Consider the following 25,569-nt stretch of genomic DNA (forward strand, 5'->3'; position numbering starts at 1 on the left):
TGCAGAAAACGATAAAAACATACTTATACTTTAGACCATATTTTAGTATGAATATGTGAATGAAAAAGTTTAACGTTGCTACACCCTGAACAATACATATCGGACATTGAATGGGCCATAATAATGGCAATGTAGCAATAGAATTTAAAAAGTTATAGCCCTGCAAAGAAGGGGAACTTCTCCATAGACAAATAGAGCTGGCGAGGGATGGTAAATTATGAATTTAACCCATGGCGATCAAAGTGTTAACTGCTGTTGTTGTTGTCATTTATTTCAGATTTTTGTTTTTGTTTTTTATATACTAAGCTGTAGTGTAAAGCAACCTGTGCATTCGTGCTGTGAAGGGTGCTATATAAATAAAAGTCATTCATTCATTCATACTTCTTGGAAACCAGACCAAGATCTCCTAACTGGAACTATTCACTGTCTAATAGATGTTCTAGATCGTATAGCTTTACGCTCTGCTTTATTGGAACTATCCCTTTATCCACTCTAATAGTGAATAACTTTCTCCACATGCACCCACCTATTTACCTCCGCCTGGCCACACCCACATCCGCTCACACATCTGGCCACACAATCAGCTACTTCCCTACTTTCACCACCGAAAGTGTCTGTATACACCACTTTAAGTTTAGTGCCAAAGTAATTTGTTGGAGAGGAGCTACGTTGACATTGTATCTTTGTTTTTTCTATCTCGCTATTTTTCGAAAAAACAAAGAGATAATGTCTTCACCATCGGAGGGTCTAGACGACTACAACGCTACCCTCCACCAGCGCTTCACTATCGCGGCGTCCTCCGTGCGTCGTGGGGCGTCTCTGGTTCCACAGTCATGGCAGGAGGAGAGTGTGCTTCGCCGAGGGGCCGTTGAGCTCCCATCTCCTGTGAGGTGGCCGAGTTCCGGCCCTGGTTCCCCCGCCAGAGGACAGTCGGCCGGGGATTTGCGTCGCAGACTCTTCGCCTCGGCTCGCTCTCATCGTAAGACGGCGAGCAGCGGGGGTGAACGGCTTGGTTGTAGTGTTGTGCTGGAGCCGAGCGAGAGTTCTCTCGCCTCTTCTCCATATCCGATGGAGACTGATGATTACATGGAGGGGGCGGGGGCTCTCTTGTTCGAAGGCCCAGCGGAGACGTGTCACTCTCCCCTGCAGGGAGTGGCAGGGAGTGCTACGTCTCCCTGGGGTTCCTTGTACTCTGGGACTGGGTTAAAACCTCCAACCCGGAGACGAGATGCCCAGCTATCTGTCGCGTCGGACGATGGCGCCCAGTGCAGCCTCCCGTACGTGAGGGATGCGAGTGACGTGGAAGAAGGTATGCAAGGGGAGTTGCTTGCCTTGTTCCCCGAGCTCATGGCGGCCGCCGCAGCCGCCAATGGCATGGCGTTGCTGCAGCCACTGCCGGCACCTGTTCCCGATGACATGATAGGTCATCTCTGGCAACGTCGTCCTGTGAGAGAGAGTGGAGTGACCAGGTGTACATCGCCTCGACACAGAGCCTGGCTGCAACCTCCAACATTGCGCAGCTGGCGCGCTACATGTCTCGGCTGATGGCGGGCGGGACGGTACTAGATGACCATCAATGGTACCTCCACGCCCAGGCACCTGAAGCCATCCTGCATCTGACCCAGCTGCAGGCGATAGCCGCCGGGAAGGAGCGCGCCCTGGCCAATCTCATCCAGCGTCACCTTTGGCTGGAGCAGGCGCAGGTGCCGGACCAGAGGAGGATTCCACTGCTCACGGTTTCCCTCTCCGATGCTGGACTTTTCGGGTCGGCCATGCAGCAGATGACGGCAGCCTGCAGGGAGATGGAGGAGGAGCGCTCCGTGCTCCAGCCCCATTTTCCCAGACCCAATGCCACCGGTGACGCGAGGAGGAGGCAACGCTGGCAGAGGCCTGCGGCCGTTGCCACCGTCACCACTGCCGCTGCTGGGCCTTCCGCGAAGAAGGCCAGGAGTGGAGGAAGTGCCGCTACCGCTGCAGCCAGTCGCCCTGCGCCCGGAGGGAATGGTAGGGATCGACGTGACCAGGAGGCTCCTCAGCACCGTCCCTCCGGGCCGGCTTCCTGTGGGGGCAAACGGCGTTCTGCACGTGACAGGTGATGCTAGTGACTCCCCTGTTTGCCCCTGTCCCCCCCCACAAAAAATATGATTTAGTTATTAAATAAAGGGTCCCTCTTTACTGTTTTTTGTTACTGTGTGTTTATTCACTATATATTTGGGGATACAATGTAAACCCTCAACTACTGTTGGGGTTGTGTTCTTGCTTAGGGAGTGGGGCAGTTTTCTCTGTCAGTTTTTTTGGTCGCTATTATGTATGAGCTTAGCAAGGCCTGTGGCAAGCACTTGGTAGAGGACATATGTCTTCTCTCATCATAAAATACGGCGTCCTTCTTGCAGTAGTAAGAGTGAACTTTTGCCTTTTTTATTGTATGAAGGGGGTTGTGTGTGTTCATGTTACGTTTAAGTAAACGTGGCATTGAGTCCACAACTGGGTTGAGTGTTAGCCTGCAGAATTGGTTACATATATAGCTATTGTACCAAGGTCCTTGGACCCTCTCTTTCAAATCTGTTGTTTTTTCTTTACTTTAGGGTAAAGGTATAAAAATGCGGGTGGCAAGTTTCGCACATGAGCCTAAGCCTTGTATAAAAGCCTGTTTTTTACACAAACTAGTTTATCGTCTGTGGCTGGCGTGCAGAATGTAAAGCTATTACCCTAACAGGTATATGCGCTTTCATGTACCGTGCTAACAACTGGTGTCATGGCGCTGCTTTGTTGTTGCATCGTATCAGGGGTGTGGGGTCATATGCGGTGAACTGATAAACCCCTCCCCCCTTTTACTGATTGGCCAGGGGGTTCAGCATCCTGTCCGTCAGTCTCCCTGTCGGGCTGTGGGGTCAGCGTGTCACAGGGAGTGGGAAGGGGGGGGGGGGGTTCCCTGGTCCCACTCCATATTAGGATAGGTGGGTCACAGGATTTCCCCGGCCATGGAATACGTCACTGGAGTTTTTTCAGGCTCTGTGCTGTGGACCGCTGTACTGTTTGTTTTCTGCTCTGCTCTCTATTAAAATGTGTATTGGGCCTTTGGTCACTTGGCTCAATAATTACATATATCTTTTTCCATTGTTACTCACGTAGAGGTCTCTCTGGGGGATTTTCTGTCTTCCCCTCTTGTGTAAAGAGCAGAATTGACAGGGTTTACCCTCAGACGTGTCATATGAGACCCGTATCTGTGTCTTATTGACCGGCTTCCTGCTGCTCGTCCCAGACAGCATGGAGGGAACGTTGTTTGGTGTTTCTTATTAGAATTCACCATTGATGTGTTTTGGGTTCTCGACGTGCATATAGCGCTGGCCCTGGGTGCTTTCAATGTGGAACCACGTTATGGGCTGGCGCGCCTTGGTTGCCCAATTCATAGAAACTGCGTTTTTTTATGCGGGCGGCTGGGAAAGAGATTTTTATCTCTACCGAGCGCCAGTGCACTAGGTTACACTCGACGGCTCACGTACATCTCCGGGGGGATATGACGGAGTAGATCAATACATTGGCGGAGGGGTCTCAGGCCCATGAGGTGGGCCACCAGGAGCAGTGCATTCGCGTACTGACCGTCGCCCTCTGTGATGTTTTGGATCGACACGCGTACCTACCCCCCTCTTAGGATTGGGGATGGCGGCGTGACTAGGACTCAGGACTGGTTCTGGTGGCGCCGGACCAGGTCAGTTAACCCGTTGTCCGCCGGGGCACAGATGTGCTGTTCTGGTACCCCAAAGGACTTTGTGCTTTTCCGGGGGGAAAATGCCGGGTCGGCCCGTGCGTCACAGGGATTGATGTCGTGGATGTGTGTGTCATGTGTATGCCACTACGAGTTGCCCTTAACACTTTGAGTGCCGGCGACGTGTTATGTCGATATTTCATGTCGACCGTTGAATGCCGACAACGCTAATTGTCCTTTTATTTTTTTATTAGCGATCTGAATTCATATTTCATCAACCGAGTCTCCCGTTGGTACAGCAGCCCCTCTAGGAGCTCAGATGGGAAAATACCGCCCCCTATCGTCTATCCCTGTGTAACTGCAGCCCATTCGATTAGACTGGTGGATGTGTGGGGGGGAGCCTACTGGCTCCACTATGCTGGCGAGCCGTCTGATGAAGAGGGAAGTTATCACGAGATGGAAAGCAGCCTGGAATATATATTTACAGCAGCCAATAATCAATCATTAAACGCGATCGATATTTGGAATGGCGATGGGAATTGGAATAATCTTTTGGGAGAACATCTGATCTAAGGTAAGGAGTCTATGTTACCAGTTTTAGGATAATCAGAGCTGTTTTCACTGAGATAACAGCGTGTCCCGTATGTGTATAATGTGTGTGTGTGTGTGTGTGTGTGTCTGTGTGCTGTTGAGGAAATAAGAGAATCGATTTCTCAGCTCGCTTCTATAGCGTGCATGAGTACACATATACTATCGATAATCTAGCGTTTATTTGAAAACGATTCATAAATAGGCCGACAAATGACAACGTGTCTAGTGTATTCGAGAATATTCCAATAAATGCCGTTTATGACGGAATCTTTCTATTTTCCTGAAATTTTCGAGAAAATTCAATAGCTTTTTGAAATGCTATAAAAAGGATATGAACCGATTAAAAAACTATCCGTTTTGACAATGTTGACTGCAAACAAGTCATTGATAAGCGAAGGGCAGATTAGACAAGGGTCCCGCCTCCACCAATCACATGCGGCTCCCTTTGTGTGTGTGTGAGAGCAAGAGAGAGAGAGAGAGAGAGAGTTCTCCAACTTGTGTGAGTTGCAGTGATCTCCTGGTTGTTCTAACTATTGCGCTGCTGCTACTAGAAACACTGGCCTGGCCTGCTTCTAAGTTCAGTGGCCTGACTGCATAATAAAAAATTGCGACCCCCACTTTGGGAACCCCTGGGTTAAGGGAACAACTGCCTCCTGTTAAACTAAACATAGGGGGGTGGTTGGTTCCCCGGTGTGTTGGTAGCAGAGTCGACTCTCGGGTTGAGGCCGGGCTTGACCCTGTCTGCCCGAGAGTGTGCCCCCACATCTTTCATGACGTCTGCCAATTGTGTCAGCCTCTTCTTTGAACCTCGACCGCGCTGGATTGGGGGGTCGGGTTTGTGTAGGTTATGACATGGTGCACAGCATACCGAACACCCCTTCCGCCGGGATACTGTTCTCACAGTAGACCCTTTAGGCGCCTGTCTAGTCCGCAGTGCTCCAGGCACAGGTCGAGTTCTGCTCTTGGGGCCCGTTGCCTGGATTGAGGGATCAACCTCCTTGGGGGTCACCAGGCCCCTTTTTTCAGGGGGTCCTAGCCCTCAGGTTGTCCTAGGGCTGGGACCTCCTCCGCGCTCCGCTGCTGCAGCCTTGCTATGGGGTTGGTTTCTTGACCTCGACCCTGTGATGTTGGGGGCTGTGACGGGGGTGTTTTGCTTCCCGTCCGTTCCCTGGTGGCATGTGGGATGTGCGCCTGAGTGGTCGCGGGTCCTTCTGAACGAAGGTAAGTCCCACGGTCTGCTCACCCTGTGCGTTTGAGGTGCTAAACCCTCTTCGCACAGTCGGATCCGATTCCCTCCCGTTCTCCACTAGGGGGGACCGGGGGGCTCGGGTCCTCCCCGGTTCTGATGGTTGTAGGGGGCCTCAGCGGGTACATCTGTCCAGCTTTTCGCTTTGCTCAGCTCCTGTGTTCCAATAGAGCAGAGCGTAAAGCTATACGATCTATAATGTAAGGTTATCCTATAACCCTAGTTATATGAGTATAGCGAGCGCTCTGCTCTGACTCACTGAGGACCCCATGGTCTTCGCCTTCGGTGGTGAAAGACTTGGGAAGGAGCTAATTGTGTGGCCACGACCCCGCTTATATAGGAGCGGATGTGGGTGTGGCCAGGCGGAGGTAAATAGGTGGGTGCGTTATTGTGTGGAGAGAGTTATTCATTATTAGAGTGGATAAAGGGATAGTTCCAATAGAGCAGAGCGCTCGCTATACTCATATAACTAGGGTTATAGGATAACCTTACGTTTTGCCTACATGAGCTCCATGGTGAACTGAGCTCCAAGCATTTTCTGTTATCCGAAAGGATACTGCTAAATGATTCAATAAAAAAAAAGATCCCTGAAAGAAGTAGTATGAGCTTTTTGCATTATCCACATTATGTTGAGAACGGCAGGTGTTATTTTCTCACAGGGCAGAGTGCCAGTAGAACAGATTAGATCCTCCTGTGGAGCCTGTGAAGGATCCCGGAGGAAACTCTCAGGAGGAAGGCGATCAAAGCTGCCTGTTGCTCCAAACTTAACCCCATCCACCTTCCTAGTAGTAAGCAAGTACTCCAGAGGAAATCATTTGCCAAGCGCAGGTGCCTGTACGTTTTATTTTCTCTTATTTTTTCGTCCATTTTCTTTTTTTGTTCGTTTTTTTTTATAGTTATATACAATAATATGTTATAAATGTGCCAATAAAAATATGATCTCCACAAACAGTTAAATCATATTTTAATAGAATATTTACATAGATAGTGTGAACTAATCAAGCTCATATACATACAGTAATGTATTTTAAAGGAAATCTCCTATCAAGATCATCATACCATACGCATATGAACACGCATGGTACAATATGAACTGCAAATGACTAAGGATGTTAGATAAACTGCTCTGCAGGAACATTCTCGCTGTACTTCTCCTGTTAACATTATTTTGTGTTCAGGAAGAACTGGTCACCCTATATATCTGTTGTTGCCACGATTACGCTCCTGTCGACTTTGGATCCTAGACATCGTCTTGGAAACTAATGAGAGAGGCCTGTCTGTTTCCAGGAACCATGGTGGTCCAGGTGGCAGCCACCGATGCAGACGACCCCACGTATGGAAACAGCGCCAGGGTGGTCTACAGCATCATCCACGGACAGCCCTACTTTTCTGTGGAGCCAAAGACAGGTACAAAAGAAAATACTGTAGTAGCGTTAAGGACTATTAGTATGTGGTTGTGTTACGACTTGTGAAAGGAAGACACTGATACGGCTGTTGTGGGACCAATGCTCTACACGACATCGGCCATGCCCTCTTTGTCCAAAGGGAATCCTGGTCCCAAAGCTGGTCCCATGGTCGCTGAATGACATGGAAAACATATCATACTGTATTGAAATTCTTTTTTGACAGTTGCAATATTATTCACAATATTAGAGGGAATGGTATTTTTTGCACCATTATTAAAATGATGGTGATGTAATTTTTACAGGGGTCTGTACCAAACAAAGTAGTTTTCTTACATTGGTAGAATGAGGTCTGTAGGCATGGGCATCTCTGCAGCACCACAACGCAATACTACATTTTGACTTTATCAAATATCGCAGCCCCCTGCAATTTGGATATTGCACTCTAGGCCATATTGTGATTTAGATAAAATGTCGGTCAATTGTCCAACTCTACTCTCAAGGAATCATGTTTGTGTTGTCATCGTTGTCTAGACCTGAATAATCTTAAAACCTTGAGTGGCTAGTCGGACCATCACAGGAGGTGTTGGATTGTCACCTTTGTTTCAGATGTTATGTATGGTTAGGTATGGCTATTGCAGATTAGATTCCTATATTAATTGAAATAGATATCATACACATTGTCCTTTGTTGTACATTGTTGTACACATGTCAAAGAAGACCTGATATTAATTAATTGGCACAGCGCTTCCCATAAGAATAGCATTGACCCCACGCCCCTCGCCCCCCTCCCCCAGACTCATAGGGCGTGCTAAATCACCTAGGTAACAGAACCAGTATACATGGTATGTGGCTCACAAAACAAATCCCAGCAGGTGTTGTCCTGCAGTGCAGTGTGTAGGCTACATGACAGCAAAGGAAACAGGCATGGCTGAAGAATAGAACGTGATCCAGGGAGTGGAATACGGCGGAGGACGAGGTGCGAGTTCGTTTGTTGACTCGCGGGGTGTGTGGGGTAAGCTGAGAAGTGCAGCTGTAGCCCTCACTCCATCTTCAGAGCTGCCTCATTAGCCACTGCCCTGCTGAGGCTCACGCAAAGCACTCTGGGAAGAAAAAAACACACACACACACACACACACACACACACACACACACACACACACACACACACACACACACACACACACACACACACACACACACACACACACACACACACACACACACACACACACACACACACACACACACACACACACACACATATCACACATGGGGCATTCCATAATATTAGGCTTCACCCTCTATTTCACAGAAACACATACCGCATCAACATCAACATCGACATCGACCCATCCGACATTATTTAGGCGGTAACGCGTCTCAGGTTTTATCAGCGAAGTTACAGTGCTCGGCTGAAAAGAAAATACTGCAATGCGGGAATTTATATGATAATATCATATTATGATAATAATATATGTCTTTGATTGATTGATTGATCGATTGACAACTTTATTAACAGATTGTAGAATGGGTACAATACAGTAAGGCTCAATACACACAATTGTTAAGGGGATGCAGACCAGAGAAAGACTTTCGTCTTGTTTACATCAGGGTCCCCCATTTTCAATTAATCGTGACATTAATGACATACAGATAAACAGTACTGTTACATCCAGACATTTATGACATACAAATTAGTTTAGTGTTCAGCTTTCACACTTGGACATTTAAAGGAATAGGAGCGGTGCTCTACAGCTAAATGAAATACAGTGTCTACACCCAGGGGCGTAGCTGGGGGGGGGTAGCTTAGGATGATTCCAAGGGCCCAGCACTGGGGGGGGGGCAAAAAAATTTTTTTTTTTTTTTTTTACTAGACATCACTCAGGTGTATTATTGATGCTCTCATTGATACTATGTTTCTTTCTGAAGTGTGTGTGTGTGTGCGTGCGTGCGTGCGTGCGTGCGTGTGTGCGTGCGTGCGTGCGTGCGTGCGTGTGTGTGTGTGTGTGTGTGTGTGTGTGTGTGTGTGAGATATATAGAGAGAGGGGGGGGGCTTTGGTAGACTATTGCATTGGTCCATTCATTGAAGATGAACGCAATGCGACATCCTTTACTAGGCTCACCCACCAACAGTGCAGGTGCTGAACTGCTGATCCGAATGTATAGGTGAAAACCATATTATGCGTTTTCATCAATAAAAAAATGGCCAAAAAAATTCCCGCTCGCGCGCTTACGCGCTCGCATTCACTGGGGCCTACAAATACATTCTTTCATGGGGCCCAGAATCTGGAGCTACACCCCTGTCTACACCAAACAGTGAGAGAGAGAGAGAGAGAGAGAGAGAGAGAGAGAGAGAGAGAGAGAGAGAGAGAGAGAGAGAGAGAGAGAGAGAGAGAGAGAGAGAGAGAGAGAGAGAGAGAGAGAGAGAGAGAGAGAGAGAGAGAGAGAGAGAGAGAGAGAGAGAGAGAGAGAGAGAGAGAGAGAGAGAGATAGATAGATAGATAGATAGATAGATAGATAGATAGATAGATAGATAGATAGATAGATAGATAGATAGATAGATAGATAGATAGATAGATAGATAGATAGATAGATAGATAGATAGATAGATAGATAGATAGAGAGAAAGAGAGAAAGAGAGAAGGAGGGGGGAGGCAGAAAAAAAAGTACAACAAGAGATGACTTACTTCATAAACCGCAGACATTATGGCTGGGTTGTCTGAAGAGCAGGCATCATGGATTTTCATATTTCTTCTCTTTTCTTAAGTGCTCCAGTTTGTACTAATTATTATTATTATTATTATTGAACCTTTACATGTGTATATTAAGGCTGTCAAAGTTAACACGGTATTAACGTGTTATCGCCCGATTCTATTAATGCCACTATTTTTTTAAACATTCCTAATTAACTTAAAAAAAAAGAAAAAATTACTTAAAAAAAGAAATAAATTACTAGACATCACTCAGGTGTATTATTGATGCTCTCATTGATACTATATTTGTTTCTGAAGTGTGTGTGTGTGTGTGTGTGTGAGATATATAGAGAGATAGGGGGGTGAGAGAGATGAGGAAGGGGCAAGAGAGAAAGAGAGCTGGGAGAGTGTGTGTATGAGAGAGAGAGGGGGGGTGTGTGATTACTCAGCCCTTGTGTGGGTGACAAGTGTAACCCACGTGTAACAAGTTCCTAACGTTTTCTTTCCCCTATTATTTCATGCACACTTTATTCATTGTTTTAAATTATTATTTTCTTTTAAGTTATTTTGTGCATCACTCTGTTTTGAATTTGATGCAAATTTGCAATGCATGAGGGTCATCCTTTTGTGTTAAATGGCTGCATAAAGCAAGCATTTGTTGACTCGCATGTTGATAAGAGTATTAAAACTTGGAACTTGAAAAAGATCTGTTTAAGGTAGAAAAAATAAATGTCGATTAATTTGCGATTAACACTTTGACTGCCCAAGTGTAATTTCTTATTAGTCCCTTGAATGCCCACATCCACTCCAATGTTAACGTTAATATCGCCTAATCTATGTTTTAAATTATGGCTATGTGTCTAATCTGCCCGTCGCTTATCAAAGACTCATTTTCCAGTCAACATTGTCATGGCAGATTGTTTCCGTTTCCGTTTTCTAGCATTTTGAAAATCACTCGATTTCACGGAAAAAACAACACATTCCATGATAATCGCCTTTTACTGGAATATTCTAGAATGTTGTCATTGTTTGGCCATGTCATGAATAGTTTTAAAATAAACGCTAGAATATCGATAGTATATGTGTATGCACGCACGCTCTTGCGGCGAGCCGAAAATCGAGTCTCCTATTTCCTGACGGCGCGCACAGTCAAACAGCGATAACATACAATCACATAAAAGCTTATATCTCTGTGAAAACGAGTCTGATTATCCTAATACTGATAACATAAATTCCTTACCTGAGATCAGATGGTATCCAAATGGTTTATTCCAATTCCCGATCGCCATTCAAAAAAATCGCTAATTTGATTGATCCATCGTGTATACAGTAAAACACATATTCCCCGCGGCTCCGAGGCTCCAGAGTGAACATGAGTGAGAAGTCAAATGTGGAGTGCTGGGTTTTTTTTTCCCATTCATTTTCATTGAGTCCAATCCAAAATGGTGATTTACCATCCGGGAGACGATAGGGGGCGTTTTTTTTCACATCTGAGCGCCTGGGGTGACTGGATCTCCAATGGTAGTCTCGCTTGATGCAATATGATTTCAGATCGCTAATAAAAAAAAATAAACTAATAAAACAAATATTCTCGTGAGTGGGCATTCAACCCGTGGGGGGTAAACACGAGAACACTTGTGGATGGCATTCAAAGTGTTAATCGCGAGTTAACTATGGACAATAATGCGATGAATCGAGTTACATATTTTAATCGATTGACAGCACTAGTATATATATATATATATATATATATATATATATATATATATATATATATATATATATATATATATATATATATATATATATATATATATATATATTTTTTTTTTTTTTTTTATTGCAAAACAAAAATTATTAAAAGTCAGTACTCAACACACAATGCATAATGAAACTAACAATTAAGGTGGCTAAAATGACATGCAAGTACAGAAACAGGAAAAAAAAAAAAGTCTATAATAATATTTTACCGTATACAGTGTATATCCAACGAAATTACCAATTATACCAATGCCTTATACAGGATATACCCATAATACCTATTATCTAAAACCCTACACACATATGCTCCAGCTCGAACCCCCCCCTCCCGGACCCCTCCTTGGATAGTACCTCCATTATCCCTCACTCCTAACCAGACACTACCATTATAAGCTAGCTTTTATTCTCTCCACCACTTCTAACCACATTGACATTTTGGATTCGTTGAAACCCAGAATTCTTGCTGTAGATATTTCTTGATAAATCACATCGAGATATGTAAGAAACCAAACCTTCCGGCACATTTTTTCCGGTTGAAACCAGCGTGATGCGATCAGTTTTTTAGCTACTGTGATACACGATAAAGCCAATCTCTTTAGCTGTGGATTTACTGCAAACTCAAAAACATCATTCAATAGTAATATAGAGGGGTGTACTGGTATATTCCAAGATACGAGTTTTGATAATTGATGGGTCACATCTTTCCAGAATGCCTTAACTGGTGGGCAGTCCCAATACATGTGCATAAATGTCCCTTCGTCTCCATTTGTACATTGGGAGCATTTTGAGTCTTGTTTAAGACCCATTCTGTTCAGTCTTATAGGAGTCAAGTATGTCCTGTGAATATAGTTAAGATTGATTTGTTGATGGTCCGGGTTCCTTGATGTAAGACGGACATTTGCCCATGCTCCTTGCCAATCAAAGTCACTTTCCAGGTCTGGTATATCCCTCCTCCAGACAGAGTCTAGTTGGAGGGTTTCATACGAGGACGTTAGTAATTGATAATAAAAACCTGATACAAAACCTCTCGATGTCTCTCTTTCATAGAAGAATTTGTGGTATCTGTGGTGTTCAACTGGTACAGATACAGCTGTGAAAAGTCCTGGAACAGCTGTTTGCCTGCCGTTATGAAGTCGTTTTGGTGTGGTTAATGTTAACAATGACCAGCGGGGGCGCTCTTATACAGCTGGTGACAACGTGCTGGACGAGCTCCGCCCTCGGCAAAATGAGAGAGAGGCAGAGAGAGAGTGCCGTCATGAACTAGGAAGTAAATATTGCGTCTCTTCTGTCGGCAGTGGATTGCAATCGGTAAGCTCTTAATTTATATACATTACTATTGAAATGCATTTTTACTTAACTTTACAGCATTATTCAAACGTGATAGGAAGTTATGAGTCATCAGCCGTTTATATATGCAGTCCGTTTTGCCTACAGATTATACATGGCAAATGCCGCAGCCAGCCAGCTCACATACAGTAGAGTAACGTTACGTAACTTTCTCAGATAGCAATCTAACATTACGTTAGTGGAAATCAAACAACTCTAACCCAATACTAATAAGTTGTTTCACATTCTGTTAATCTGTTAGCAATTTTAGTATATAAACCAAACTTAGGTGTGAGGTTAAAATCTTTCTCCGTTTAAACAAACAGGACTCACAACAGAGCAGAAAACTGTCTTGAGTCTGATCTCTATTGTTAAACCTACATGTATGTAATCCAAGCCTGCTTGATTAATAACAAACACATCTTTCTATAATGTTGTGATAGAGCCTGCACAAGTATTATCTGTTCCAAGGTGATGGAGCCTACGGTAGTAAAGATGTAAAGAGTCTGCGGACAGTGTCTGGTTTTAATGTACTAATGGACTGATGGTCATTGTGTTTATGTTTGTGTACTTGTGCATGTGATTGTGTGTGTGTGTGTGTACTTATGTGCTCCAGCTCCTATCATATGTATTGTACTAATAATAGTGTTTACGTTCCATGTGTCCATATCTGGCTGCCAAGAGGTGCGAGGAGCTGAAGGAGAACACAGAGCTGCTGCGGGACCTGGAGCAGAAGAACGCCATGATCTCGGTCCTGGAGAGCAGCATCAAGGACATAAACTGTACATTGGAAGAGGTCTACAAATATACAGCATTGTTGGGGGGGGGGGGGCTCTCTCGCATATAGTAATAATAGAGTATATACATTTGAGGGGGAATAAACTGTACATATACAGCACTGTTTGTGATACAAAAATAGTAGAGTACATTAACCTGGCACACAACATACTTGTTCACATGTCATTTTTCTTTCACTGTGGTTAATATTGTGATATATTCATGCTGTGATGTGAATGCCGTCCATGTTAGTTTACCTTCAATGGAGAAGTGCATTAAATAATTTTAATGCAAAAAAAGTGTCCTCTGTTCTTTCATTTCAGCATTGTCTATCGCAGAACACATTCCATTGTGGGCAGAGTGTATGCTTGGTTTCATTCCAGCCTTGCCTAAACACCAGCTGATGATTTCACTAATTGGCTCACCTCTTCAACTAACTCACCTGGTGCAATGTATAGTTAAAATGAAAACTTGGCCCACGATGGGTTGAGTTTGAGACCCCTGGTGTATCCCCTTTTTTTTTTTTAAATGTACTTTTACTTTTTAGTACTTAAGTACATTTAAAAGTAGGACTTTTTGACTTTTACTCAAGTGTGTTTTTAGCCAGATACTTTTGACTTTTACTTGAGTCAGATTTTGAGATGGTACCCATACTTTCACTTAAGTATAATTTCTGGGTACTTTTTACACCCCTGATAAATGTCATGTATGTTGAGTGTCATAAATGTCACTATGAATTGAAAATGGGGGACCCTGATGTAAACAAGACAAACGTCTTTCTCTGGTCTGCATCCCCTTAACAATTGTGTGTATTGAGCCGTACTGTATTGTACCCATTCTGCAATCTGTTAAACAAAGTATTCATTCATTCAACCAAAACCACAAAAACAAAACAACTGGATGAATGAATGAAAACTTTATTTAACAGATTGCAGAATGGGTACAATACAGTACGGCTCAATACACACAATTGTTAAGGGGATGCAGACCAGAGAAAGACGTGTGTCTTGTTTACATCAGGGTCCCCCATTTTCAATTATAGTGACATGACATTTATGACACTCAACATACATGACATCATGACATTTATGGCATAGGGACATACATGACATACAGGTATACTATATAGTACTGTAGTGTTACAATTGTGACATATACGATATGCAAATATACAGTACTGTTACCCAGAGATCCTAACAGAAAATATATACATATGATGGGGAGGAGATTGTACATTAGGAGGGGGGGGGGGTTTGGACATTTACGGTGCCCAGTTTCTAATTGCAGCCTCCCGTAGGTGCTCTTTAAGAGCGGTTTTGAATGTGGGCAGGGGTAAAGTGGGTTTTAGGAGTGAGGTTAAGCAGTAGTCTGACCAGTTTGTTTTGTGATGTTTGTAATCTTGTTTTAGGGCCTTTGAGGTGCTTTGGTACCATGAGGTGCAAGCATAGTCGTAGTACCCTTGAATGAGTGCTCCTGTTAGAGTCTTAAGGGTATTCTTGTTTACCAGAGAGGAGATCCGGCACAAGAATCTTGTTTGTTACAATAATAATATGTCAAATGTATACTCTCTTTTCTGGACTCTTTTCGTATCACAAACAGTACTGTATTTGCAAATCTGATATGTCATAAATGTATAGATGTAGCAGTACTGTCTATCTGTATGTCATGCATGTCATTATGTTATGATGAATTGTAAATGGGGGACCCTGATGTAAACAAGACAAAACGTCTTTCTCAGGTCTGCATCCCCTTAACAATTGTATGTATTGAGCCGTACTGTATTGTACCCATTCTGCAATCTGTTAATACAGTTTTCAATTAATGTCAGACTGCCAAATTACTTCCACCCTCATCTCCATATTGTGGTACAAAACAAAAATATATATATATATATATTCTCCCTCTTTGGCCTTCAATACAAAATAAACAACAACAACAAAAAAAACATATTGGCACATCCATGCTTTTCTTTCACTCTAACTAAGTGCCAAACAAATACTGAGCAAACTTCTTCAGTTGTAGCTTAGTGGCTGGTTTTGTCATCACATCAGCAATCATGTTGTCAGTAGGACAATATTCCAAACATATCCTCCCACTATTCACAGTTTCTCTTATGAAGTGATATTTTATATCAATATGTTTACATCTTTGCCTGTTTACAGGATTCCTGGCTAGTGCAATAGCTCCTTGGTTATCATCATAAACCTTGGTTTGTGCATACTGACATCCATCAATACCCTTGAGTAGCTGTTGCAAATACATACACTCCTGTATGGCTGATGCTAAGGCCATGTATCCTGCCTCGCAGGTAGAAAGTGCAACTGTTGGTTGTCTTCTACTCTTCCATGAAATGAGAGAGCTTCTCTCACTTAGGTGTACAGTAGGTGTGACATTGGATTGGCAACCCCCCATTGGTGTGGCACTGGCAACACACCATTGAAATGCTAATTGTTGGGGGACCCTGATGTAAACAAGACAAAAGTATTTCTCAGGTCTGCACCCCCTTAACAATTGTATGTATTGAGCTGGACTGTACTGTACCCATTCTGCAATCTGTTAAAATTTGATATTACATTTACATTTAGTCATCTACCTATTGAAGCGTTGAGAGAAAAAGACAGCCAAGATTGTACTTTAAACTATACTTTTATTTGCCTGTATTCTAAATTACATGCAATGCAAAGTAGAACTGTAATATGTACTTTCTCAGTCAGTGCTAAATGCAGTCCTCTTATGCAGCATCACTTTTCACATCAAAACAAAAGTAGAACTGTAATGTGGACTCAGTCAGTCACACTTATTTAACATGATCAAATAATTATTATAATATTTTTTACTTCACTTTGAAATATTATAGTGAAATATTTTGCAATGTTGTCGCATTTATCTTGTTGAAATCCTCCAACAGGCTCTTTTTTGTAAGTTGACTGGTTTGCACACCAATAATACAGTGCAATAATAGAATAGTAGAATAGATAGTAAAATTATGCAATAGAATGGCCAGAGTAAAATAGTGCTACAGTACAATCAACAGCGGGGTGTATTAGAAGGCTATGGTGAAGAGGTACGTTTTTAGCTTATTTCTGAAAATATTAAGAGATCTAGCTTCCCTAATGTCCATAGTGTGTTCCATAACTTTGGTGCATAGTTAGTTAGCAAAGGCTGCATCACTGATTTTCTTTAGACTGTGACTCGGAACCTTCAATAGTAGATGATCGCAATGTTTATACTTTGTATATAAGGAGGAGGACCTTGAAATCAATTCTAAATGTTACCGATGATTACTGATGTAAACAGGGGGATCCTGATGTAAACAAGATGAAAGTCTTTCTCTGGTTTGCATCCCCTTAACAATTGTATGTATAATTGTATGTATAACATCTGCCAAATTTTTTTATAGTTTTTGATTCGCAGCGGGATCCGGAAGTGATAAATAGCTGATCTATGGGTGAGATTATGGTGCTCCTTGTCTTCTCTGTGTGCTAATGGAACACCGTGAGACTTCAAACATAGCTGTAACTGTATGTAAAAAAGCCATGTGGACCCGGTGAGGTTAAACTTTGTGCATATTTCTCCATAACTACAAAAACCCTGGTTGTTAAAAATATCCCCTAATGAGTGTATGCCTTGCTCTTCCCATATAGGGAATCTTATAGGACGTTTTTCAATTAAGAGTGCATTGTTATTGAATAAGGGAGTGTGATTATGCCATTTTTGTGGGTTAGGATATTTTTTTTGTGTTTCACGCCATATCCGGATTGCATGGGTAATTATGGGGCCAAATTTCCGCTCGCAGTGCTTGATTGGTAGTTTAGTGTGTGCTATGTCCTTCAGTCTATGTGGGGCTACTATGTTTTCTTCCAATTTTCTCCAGGATACCAATGCCTGGGGATCAAACCATATTGTCAATGGTCTTAATGTGTATGCCTTAAAATATTGGAAAAAATCTGGAACTGCCATGCCACCATCTGCTTTATTTCTCTGTGCGGTGGATCTTTTTATGCGAGGTGGTTTGTTATTCCAAATAAATTTGTATGTGGAGGAGTGTAATCTTTTCCAGTAACCCTCTGGAGGGCGTAACGGTAGCATTGAACTGATGAAGTTGATTCTAGGTAGTACATCCATCTTAACTATTGATACCCTTGCCTGTACTGAGTTTTTAAGTTTTGCCCACCTGTCCAGGTCGTCTTTGATTTTGTTCTGTATTTTTGTGTAATTGTGCTTCACCGTTTGTCTTATGGTGGGAAATATTTCCACACCCAAGCATCTAAAATGTTTTACCATAGGTATCTCACCTGGGAGGGTTGTATCTATTTTTGCATGGGTGTTAAGTGGAAGGAAAGCCGACTTCGGCCAATTTATTTTAAATCCCGATAAATCACCAAAGTTCTCAATCAACTTGAGTAGATGAGGCAATGTGGTGTTGGGGCTTTGCATGAACAATATTACGTCGTCCGCATATAAACTAATTTTATGTTGTGTGCCCTTGATTACGATTGGTTCTATGGATTGGGATTGTCTTATATATTGTGCTAAAGGCTCTAATGATAGATCGAATAGTACGGGACTAAGAGGGCAACCCTGTCTGGCTGAGCGTGATACCGGAAAGATTTTGGAGATGAATGTACCTGTTGTAATCATGGCCGATGGGTCTTTGTATAATACTTTAATCATATCAATGAATCCTTTTCCTAACCCCATCCTTTCTAATACTGCCCATAGATACGACCATTCCAGCCTGTCAAAGGCTTTCATAGCATCCAGGGACAGCATCGCCTTAGGTATGGTGTCTTCTTTGTCTGCATCTAGTACGTGCAGTATTCGTCTTATGTTATCAGTGATCAGGCGACCTCTTATGAAGCCAGTTTGGTCCGGATGAAATAAAGACGTCATATGCTTTTGTAATCTGATGGCTAATACATTAGAGTACAGTTTGACATCGGTTCCGAGGAGGCTTAAGGGTCTGTAACTACCGCACTCGGTGGGGTCTTTGTCTTTTTTGAGAAGGACTGAAATGAGTGCAATATTGTCGTGTTTATGGAAGCTCCCCTCCTTGACTGAGTATAAGATCATATTTAGTAATAAGGGTCCAATTATGTCCCAACAAGAAAGGTACATTTCTGATGGGATACCGTCTCTTCCAGGAGCCTTACCATTTTTCATTTTGGATATGGCCTTCTTGAGTTCCTCTAGTGTGATCGGTGTTTCTAACTGTTTAGCGTCATCCTCCGAAAGTTTAGGGAGAATAATTTGATTAAGATATGTGTCCATTTTGTTTCGATCGAAGGTCGTTTCTGATTTATATAAGTCGGAGTAGAATTCTTTGAATGTATCGTTTATTATTTTGGGGTCTGTTTCAAGTACTTGTTGTTTTCTAATGGCAGTTATATCTGCAAATTTTGCATTAATTCTTAATCGCATGGCTAATAGGTGACTAGGTTTAGAACCTTGGGAGTACTGCTGTTGTCTTGTGCTGCGTATTTGCATTTCCTATTGTTGTCTGTATATGGCATTGATCTCTGTTTTTAGTACGTTAACTTGATTTTCTAGTCTAGTTGAGTTGTTGTATTTTAAAGAATTAAATAACGTTGAGTAAAGCGTTTCCAGTTCAGACAGTTTTGTGCATTGATTCTTGCGCATTATGGAGGAAAATCTATCAGTGAAATCCTTGATCATACCCTTTACCGACATCCATATTATTCTGGGGTCTTGCACCGAGTTTGCATTCTCCCGTAGGAATACTGTGAGAGCTTCTTTGAGTTGTGTAATGAATTCCTTGTTATTATATATATTGAGACGTTGAGCTCTGAGCCTTGACTTTGAGCCTTCATCATATTTTTTTATACCAGCGCTTGTATTCCTATCCTTTTTTGTTCTTAGTTGCTCTTAGTGCTCTATTTTTATTTAAATGTTAAAATGTTAAAATGTACTTTAGATACTACTGCTACCATGCATGTATATATAATGTGTTTTATTACATGTATATATAGTATACACATACATACCAATTATTAGCTTGTTCTATTCTCCATCCATCTATCATCCATAGCAACACTATAATATCACCAACATCCTGATGGGGGATCCCCTTTGAACAGCTCATCTGAGGTTTCTCTCCTCCACGGCGCCTGTGGTGTTTCTCTTCCTATTGCTAGTAGGCCGGGAGCCAGGTCCACCCCTCAGGATGTTTTTTGCTACCCTTTTTTCATTATTATTTCCTGTTATCCCATACCTTGGGCCATCACGAGTTGATAATGACCACCCCCAAATCAGCCCTGTTTGGCCTCAGGGGCCAAAAAACCCTCTTTTTGGGAAAAGCTTCTGGCAAAATTATGTAATTGCAAATATGAGGGTACTGCAACTGCATAAATGGTCAAATAGGTCTGAAACCTTGCATGGTGTATCCTGACACATAGGGGAAAAGTATCAGAATAATACTCTGGGCCTTACTACCTTTCTATTGTCAAATATCACCCTCAGAATACCCCAAAAGACAAAAAACATTATGTCCGCCTGACAAATTGTCATCAAAAGTGATCATTTTCAAGTATTTTATTATACATGTTGCTGCTTCACATGGATATAAAAACTGCCCACATTTATATGACCTTTCTATCTAGAATAGTACACCTGCTATGACCAAAGTTCTCCATTGTACCTCAAATCGAGAAAATAGAACATATTTCTTCTCTTTTTTTTCTCCCTTATTTTTTTATATCTAAAAAATATATTAAACAAGATTTGAGACTTAAGTAATGTAATGCTATACTATCTGAAGTTAATTACATGAAAAGTTAACGCCCCCTGGTGGAACAGGGTATCACAGTGGCAACTCTACTTCTAGAGTGATAACATTAACGTTAGCTTTTAAATTGTTAGCTAATATAGCCAGCCCAATGTAGCTAGCTAGTGAGAGTAGAAGTGGGAGAGAAATTATGAAATTGTAATTATTAAGAAAATAAATTATAATTATTAGCAACTCTACTTCTAGAGTGATAACAAAGCTAGTTAGCTTGTAGATTGTTAGCTGCCAGCCCAATGTACAGTAGCTAGCTAGTGGGAGTGGGAGACTAGTGAGAGCAGAAGTGGGATATAAATTATGGTGTGTGTGTGTGTACAATATTTTGCTGTTGTAATGAATATACTGACTTTCTGATGGTTGCAATGCTACAGTATAGTCAAGGTATCAAAGAGACGACAAGATGCCTGGATACCTTGCCAGAGTGCTTCAAAGAAGAATCAACCCCCCCCCCCCCCCCGGTCTGGGATATTAGTCCATGTCTGAGGTTAGATGTCAATGAAATGTGAAACATTGGATCTAAATGAATATATATTGGCACATAAGCATGTTCAAGCTGCTGAAGTCAGGCAAGCGCCTCTGCATACATACAGCAAGAACAGAGAGACTTAGAGTCAGCTTCTTCCCCCAGCCCATCAGAACACTGAACACTGATCTCTCCACACACAAGCACACAAGAACTGGGACAGAGCGATGAACACACACAAATCCATGCTGGAAGCTCTAGAGAGACTCCTCTATGACAAGTATCTGGAAACTCATGAACCACTCTCTGCAGAATGGACTGCATTTTTTGGAAAATCTCACTCTAAATGAATCTACTCTCGCTGAAGTGCTCTCATCAGAAGATGTATCTCACCACATGGCAGAATATCATGCATTCAGAGAAGCTGGGAGAAATGGGGAGCTGGGAGAAACTGGACAGTTTTGGATGGAATACATGGACTGCACCTGGCTCGTCCTGTCAATGAATAAGGCAATCAAAATGAATGACTATGAAGGATACAAAGCCACTAGGGATGCTCGATATTGGCTTTTTTACCAATACCGATATACCGATATTGTCCAACTCTTAATTTCCGATACCGATATCAACCGATATAATGCCGATATCAGCCGATAATATCGGTAGGCCGATAATATCGGACATCCCTAAAAGCCACCCTAAATAACATGCCAGACCTTTTCTTCTGCTCAGACCAGCAGAACTATGCTAGATTCCTCACATACTTGGGATACTATCTTGAACACATTGAGGAAACACATCCAGGATCTGAGAAACGTTTGCGTGCTGGAGCAATCAGTGTATCCAGATCACATATCCCAGCCAACCGCTGCCACACTGACAAAACAATAGAAGAGACTGCTATGAAATGGCTTAAGTCAAACTCAGGGTCTGGAACATATTCTGCAGGGATCTGTGGAATCACCAGTAACTATGAAGCCAGCCAACGTCATATCCTGACTGCCCATGCCAAAGGAGAGTATGTAGAAGAGATGTGGAAAATGACAAGGGACCGAGGTGAACATACAGAGAAGCAGCAACGAGATCTAAAACCATGTGAAATCACTCTGTCTGAGAAGCAAGTCCAGCAAACAGTTGAAGCATTTCAGAGTTTTATCAACCCATTTCAGCTTGATACTTCTCAGCCCTGGACAAGTTTGACTTCAGGAGCAGCTATGCCAGAAGAGGTGCGCAATGATGTGCTGAATGCCCTGAAAAATGGCAAAACTCAAAAAGAGAAGTTCATCTGTGATCGACTTCAGACAAAAAAAAGTCCTTTTCTTTGAACCTATCAAGAGGAACATATTTAAGACAATGTCATCTACCACACCTAAAAGGAAGCTTGTGGCATCAAACCAGAAAGTGATCCAGTACAAGGCCACAAGTGGGTTCATCTTTCAGATATTTGTCAAATCACAACAACTCAAGTCACAAATAAGCATATCTGACCTAATTACCTATCCCTTGACTCTGATGCCATACTCCATCTCAACAATCGAGTTTTTTCCCCGCAAAAACCAACAAAGCAAATGGAATGAACTACATGATCAAAGATGCTGAGAATGCCCAACTTCCTTCCCCAAGCCAATGTGCTCTCATTCAAGATGGAAACTCCTCATTCTACATGCGTGATGTGACACGAACAATGAAGAATATATCAGAGTGCACCTTCAAAAGTCTACCGGCTGCAGCTGAAACAGTATTCAGTACAGACACTTACCTTGACCGTCTTCATTCACCAAAATCAGCTGAGAGGGATCACAGAGGTTGTGGTGAATGTTTTATGGTGAAGGGGCTAAATGTTCATCGGCCCACCGATTGGAATGGTTTTCTCACAAATGATGAAAACAAGAAGGCCCTCATTCACTTACTTCTGGATCACTGGAGCTCTGAAGATATGATGAAAGACATCCTCCGAAGGCCGGTTATTTTCGTAGAGGCTGGTCAAGCATGCAATGCTGGAGTGATGTCTAAAGAGCTTCTACCTGAGATATGTTCAAAACTTTAAGAAACGGATGTGAGGGTAATCATTTACATGCAGTAAAAAACCAAAACGCCTCACATCACAACAGTCAGAGTCAGAGCAAAATACCGACATTTTCTTCATCCTCCTGTATTATGCCAAGTCATCAACTGTCAACATCCTCTTTGACATGGGAGATAGACTTATCAACATCAACCAGCTGGCTGAAGATTACTCAGAGGAACACATTTCAGCTCTCCTGGCCTTGCACGCATTCATTGGTGCTGACTGCACATCAGCATTCAAAGGCAAAGGGAAGGTGCGACAGATGAAGATTCGGAATCAGAAAAGTTTATCCAGATCTTTGCTGAAGTGGGGAACTCTTGGGAGCTTGATAAGTGGATTCTCAGTGATGTTGAAGAGTTCACCTGTTGCCTCTTGAGTCGTCGAATCAAGAAGGTTGATGAGGCAAGAGAGTTTAAAGTCAAGATGTGTGGCTCAAGCCTTGAGCTTCGACAGGGTATCTCTGTTGACCTCTCCACCTTCCCACCTTGCAAGAGGGCCCTCTTACAGCACAGGAGAAGAGTCAACTTCCAGGCAGGTGTCTGGAAGAGGACTCATGAGCACTACCCGGAGATCCCATCCCCTCTCGACCATGGATTTCACATTAACACGGAGACTGGCACGCTAGAACCACTGTGGTTTGAGGGTGACGTCATCCCCAAAGCCCTCGTCGATGTCTTGGCAGAAGAAGAAACAGATGAAGATGACTTAGCAGATGAAATCCATACAAATATGGATGATGATGAGGAGGAGGAAGAGGAGGAAAATGATGATTCAAATTATCATCATAGTTTTATAGTCAGCGAATGGATCACAGCAAATAGAGTAAGCAGCAAAAGGGGTCTAAGAACCAAAGAAATGTTTTCTATTTTTAGTTTGAGCTGTATTTTATTTTCTCCATTTGGCTGTATAGAATATCTATCTACAGTTTAGTCATGTTGATTCTATTTACTTCTTGATAACAGACTGCACACTCAAGTCATTTTGTTCATTGTGTTGCCTGGACTTTGTTCTTCAATACATTTCATATTTGGTTACCAGGTTTTCTGTGACTGAACCCTCCTTTGCTCAATCTGTTTTATGTTGCACTGTGATACCCCGGTCCACCAGGGGGCGTAACATTGTTCACTTTTCATGTAATTAACTCCAGATAGTTTAGCGTTACATTACTTAAGTCTCAACTCTTGTTTAATATATTTTTTAGATATAAAAAATAGGGGAGAAAAAAAAGAGAAGAAATATGTTCTATTTTCTCGATTTGAGGTACAATGGAGAACCTTGGTCATAGCAGGTGTAATATTCTAGATAGAAAGGTCATCTTGGACTTAAATTGAAGCTTATAAATGTGGGAACGTTTTTATATCCATGTGAAGCAGCAACATGTATAATAAAAATCTGTCAGAAAACGAAATTCCTAGCTAGACAAAATGCTAGCGGGCGCATTAGTACAGAGTCACTTTGACTATGATGCCACCTCCTGGTTCAGTGGCGCTCCACAGGTCCTGAAAAATAAACTTCAGACAGCTCAAAACAAATTAATTAGAGTAGTCCTTAAACTACCTCCACGCACTCACCTAGGGCCAACTTTCTTTAGGCAACTAAACTGGCTTCCGGTCAATAAAAGGGTAATTCACATCAAATTAGGTCTCACACACAAGATAGTTCAAAATACAGGTCCGAAATATCTATCTAATTATTTTAATCGATTCCGTGACAATCATTCATACTCCACTAGAAGGAGCAGTACGGATTTTATTCTGCCAAGATTTAACTCCCTAATGGGCACAAATACATTTTTATATTCTGCAGCACTGGAGTGGAACAAGCTTCCAGTGGCCCTGAAAAACATCGAAGAGGGGGGAAGTTTTAGACGTGCCACAAAGAAATGGCTAGCCAGTGAAGTATAGAATAGCCATAGGAAGGAGAGGGTAGGAAGTGCTTTTTTTGTATGGGGTTGCTATTATGTTTTATTCTGTTTTTTATTATGATGATCTTTGTTTTATTATGATGCTCTATGTTTTATTATGATGCTCTATGTTTTATTATGATGCTCTATGTTTTTATTATGATGCTCTGTTTTAGTATGTTTTATTATGATGCTCTATGTTTTATGATGTCTGTCCATGTCCAAAATCAGGGACCATGATGGAAATAAGTGCTTGCACTTTCTCATGTTTTTATCCCTTGGATGCTGTCTTTTACTCCACAATAAAAATCAATCAATCATCAATCAATCAAAAAATACTTGAAAATTATCACTTTTGATGACAATTTGTCAGGCGGACAGACATTCTTTTGTCTTTTGGGGTATTCTGTGGGTGATATTTGACAATAGAAAGGTAGTAAGCCCCAGAGTTTTATTCTGATACTTATCCCCTATGTGTCAGGATACACCATGCAAAGTTTCAGACTTATTTGACCATTTATGCAGTTGCAGTAACCTCATATTTGCAATTACATAATTTCGAAGCTTTTCCCAAAAAGAGGGTTTTTTGGCCCTTGAGGCCAAACAGGGCTGATTTGGGGGTGGTCATTATCAACTCGTGATGGCCCAAGGTATGGGATAACAGGAAATAATAATGAAAAAAAGGTAGCAAAAACATCCTGAGGGGTGGACCTGGCTCCCGGCCTATAGGTTTTAGGGAGTCGTTCCTCATCTTCATTGGGGAAAGTCTGGGGGTGTTGCAAATGTGGATTTTATGGTGGTTTTTGTTCTGAATCTATTGTGATGTT

At 42.3% G+C, this 25,569-nt stretch overlaps 1 protein-coding gene across 1 annotated transcript in view; it reads left to right on the forward strand.

Moving 5' to 3' along the window:
- Positions 1–25,569, forward strand: part of LOC311238303 (cadherin-7-like) — a gene marked incomplete at both ends in the record, with an annotated part of 370,362 nt that overhangs the window by 178,377 nt on the left and 166,416 nt on the right. Inside the window, one exon of the mRNA XM_084326328.1 lies at positions 6,831–6,950. Coding sequence (XP_084182454.1) covers positions 6,831–6,950 — 120 coding nt within the window. The remainder of the gene's footprint in view (positions 1–6,830; positions 6,951–25,569) is intronic.

The sequence above is a fragment of the Notolepis coatsorum genome (assembly GCF_963971535.1).
Source record: "Notolepis coatsorum genome assembly, chromosome: 12".
Lineage (NCBI taxonomy): Eukaryota > Metazoa > Chordata > Actinopteri > Aulopiformes > Paralepididae > Notolepis > Notolepis coatsorum.